The sequence below is a fragment of the Kryptolebias marmoratus genome, linkage group LG10, assembly GCF_001649575.2.
Source record: "Kryptolebias marmoratus isolate JLee-2015 linkage group LG10, ASM164957v2, whole genome shotgun sequence".
Classification (NCBI taxonomy): domain Eukaryota; kingdom Metazoa; phylum Chordata; class Actinopteri; order Cyprinodontiformes; family Rivulidae; genus Kryptolebias; species Kryptolebias marmoratus.
In genome coordinates this window covers 23,842,137-23,845,497 of record NC_051439.1, presented here as the reverse complement: position 1 = coordinate 23,845,497, position 3,361 = coordinate 23,842,137, and the positions used below count along the sequence as shown (strand labels likewise).

Sequence of the window (3,361 nt, the reverse complement as noted above, 5' to 3'; positions counted from 1 at the left end):
AGGAGGAGGCAGAGGAAACAGGAGGAGACGAAGGAGACAAGACAGGAGGCATGAGGAGACAGAAGACATGGGGCAGGAGGAGGCAGCAGGAGACAGAAGACAGGAGGCAGGAGGAGGCAGAAGACAGGAGGCAGGAGGAGGCAGGAGGAGGCAGAGGAAGATGATGAAGAGTGCGAGTCAATCACCTGTAGGACAAACTTCTGGTCTATGTACTTTTTGGCAATGCTGGGCTGGAATTCCTGACTCTCCAAGAAGCGAATGAAGAACTCGTAAACCAGCTGGAAACAGGAAGGAAACAGATTCAAACATCTCACTGCAACAAGCTGAGCTGTTCTAAGAGGTTCTGGACCAGCCCAGAACAGCAGAACCACAGAACCACAGGCAGAACCTTTTCAACACCAGCTTCTTTTTATTATTAAGTAAATGATGAAGTTATAAAATGGATTATTACAAAAATCATCAGCTGCTGCTGGACTGTGGAAGAATAATCTGCAGGATTATTTTGACCAAATTTAGAATCAGATTATTAAATAAAACAATTCTTCCAGTTTGATAAAGTTGCACTTTTTGCCTCGAAAGTCAATTTCCCTTCATGCCTTCCTGTTGAACTTTCCTTTAAAATAATAAGGAATTAAATCAGTAATTTATTTAACTTTCCTTTAAAACAATTGATCAATGTTTTAAAGGAATTTCACAGAATTATGATGAAACTCCACCAGGAAGTGCTACAACTAGCTGCTGCCGCTCTTTGGAAATAACTGATATGAAACTTTGAAGAGTAAAGTTGTTTTCAGGAGGCAGACTAGCCATTAGCTCATCAGTCCTGAGGTCATTCAAAGAGCCATCTACAGCAGGTAAGATATTAACCGTTCATAACTTTTCCACAGAACAACACTTTAAGCTCCTTTCTTGCAGATTTGAGAGAACTCCACTGGAACACCAGCTGGCCGGGTCTAAAGGTGAGTTTTACACCTCAGTTTATTGTAAAATAAAAGCCTCATTTGACCTGTAGGTGTGGCCAGGAGGCCTCGAGCGTGGGCTCATCCTCCTCAGGGTCAAACTCATTACTGTCGCTGGGCGGAAGGGTCCGGAAAATGTTGTGAGACACCTGAAAGAAACCAAAAAGAAACATGTGTCAGGGTCCCACCTGCAGCCCCCTGAACTGAAGGGGTGTTTTCTGTGTTTTGGGTTTCTGACTGTCCTTAAAGAGGACTTATAGTTTGTAAGTTCCTGCTCCGACCCGTTTGTTTTCATCACAACAACTGAAATCCCTTCAGGGCGGACTTCGGAGGATTTTATGTTTCCAGACATAACCAAACTCCCTGCAGGGATTTCTGAGGAAAGGGCTAAAAATGAGCACTTTTTACCTTTAACCTGGGAAACACTCCTGACTCCTCGAGTCAGAAAAAGTGTTTGAGTCAGATTTAAAAACGTTGCATTCAGAAGGAGTAAGACGTGGACTGATGCTCAGACAGAAATAAAACCCCTCCAACCCACCTGAAACACCATCATGACTTCCTACTGGATAAAAATATTCAAGTCATCAGTAAATCAGTAACTCTGAACCTGCCATCGTGTCACAGGAAACAGGAGGGGATTCATCCAATTAGTGTTGTTTTGGTTTTATTCTTCAAAATGAAATCAATAAGAAACTAAATATGAACAGTTTTAGAAGAAGAAGCAGAAATGAAAGTTGCAGGCCTCTGCAGAGCACCAGTGCTTGGTTCTGCTCACCATTTTGACGACCTCGGGGTAGGCCTGCTCCGTCAGGTAGCCCCGGCTGACGGTCACGTAGTCCACCAGCTCGTTGAGCGTGGATCGCTTGTACTCCTTCATCTTCAGGTCCGACAGCGTGTCCATGAAGTCAAAGACGGTACAGCACTGCTGCAGCTTCTTTAGGAACAGCTCCGGCTGCTCCGGCGCCGGCACGTCTGTCAACACAGGACGGAGGAAGGTCAGAAACGTTTTATTTTCTCCGACACACCTCAGGTCAGAGAGTCAGCCTCCTGCTCTGGGATTAAACACAGAAGGTGATAAACTGAGGAGTTTCTGATGGAAGGAGGAGATGAGCTCCATCAGCAGTTTCTATGTTTACTCTGAGACCTGCGGGAAGACCAGCCGGACCCCCATCACCACGACCCAGAAGAACTGGGTTCTGAAGGCAGCGCATCAACAGATAAATCACACACTTTACACGACGTTTATTTTCCTCCTCTCGTGTTGAATCAAACCACAGATGAGATCTGGAATACCCTTCCCATCAGGCTGTTCCCGTGGGGTCATTTGTTCAAAGATGAAACGTTCAATCAGTTAATGCTCAGAGTACGTGCTGGGGATGACTCTCAGCTACTACCCCACACAAGTTTAGCTCAGTACCTGGGAAAAGGACTGAGTCTTAGCTATTTATGGGTTTTGTTTCACAGCTCCAGGTGTGCAAATGTGTCAAAGTTTAGCAACTGTATATAAACTATACGAAATAAGTCAGAGTAAAATAACTTCACTTATTTAAGCTTAATCATTCCTACAGAGTAGAATATCTGTATCTGAGGGTTATGGGTTGACTTCCATTGGGTGCTGTTTATTACTGAGAACTCACAGAACCTGTTTCAATCCTTCACATTAAGAGTCTCAAACACATACACTGAGCTCCAACCTCAAAGACCTGTCTGTAAACATCTGAACCTCCTGAAAATAACTTAAAACGAATACTGCAAAACCTGGACCACCAAAAGATCTGAGTATCTAGAAGTCAACACTGTGTGTTTAAGACTCTTATTGTAAAAAAAGTAAAAATAGAGTTCTGCTGCAGCAGCAGTAATAAATCAGACTTTTTAAACCTTAAATATTACATGTTATTTTGTAGTTAACCCAGTAAAAGTGCCCTTTTAACCCTCAGATACAGTAATAATCCAGGTCAGGGTTCCTTTCCTCTCTCATCTATTTTTTCTTCTGGCCCAGATAAGTCATTGTAACTTTGAGCAAGTCCTCGGTCTGTGGAAACTCTGATGATCTGTCCTGGTTTGAGCTCAACTCTGATCTTATTCGGTTTCACAACTTTGGAGCAGCAGACACTCATGTGGGCTCCTTGGCAGGAGAAGAGAGAATCCACTGCTGTTTAATTAATGCTGTAAGCAAAGCTTAATGAATCTCAGCCTGAGAGAGAGCAGTTTGGCGTCCTACCACAGGAACTCCTATAACTGAGTTTAATTACATAACATCAGCTAACAGATACACCAGGACCAGCAGCTAACAGATACACCAGGACCATCATAACATCAGCTAACAGATACACCAGGACCAGCAGCTAACAGATACACCAGGACCAGCAGCTAACAGATACACCAGCAGCTAACAGATACAC

At 43.7% G+C, this 3,361-nt stretch overlaps 1 protein-coding gene across 4 annotated transcripts in view; it reads right to left on the bottom strand.

The window, feature by feature from the left end:
• The window catches only part of ppp2r5eb (protein phosphatase 2, regulatory subunit B', epsilon), a 33,030-nt gene that overhangs the window by 9,668 nt on the left and 20,001 nt on the right, over positions 1 to 3,361 (bottom strand). For all 4 annotated transcript variants that reach the window (XM_037977818.1, XM_037977817.1, XM_037977819.1 and 1 more), the window contains 3 exons: positions 1,735 to 1,931; positions 1,007 to 1,108; positions 186 to 278 (listed from right to left, as the gene is read on the bottom strand). In XM_037977818.1, the coding sequence (XP_037833746.1) occupies positions 186 to 278; positions 1,007 to 1,108; positions 1,735 to 1,931 (392 nt within the window). The remainder of the gene's footprint in view (positions 1 to 185; positions 279 to 1,006; positions 1,109 to 1,734; positions 1,932 to 3,361) is intronic.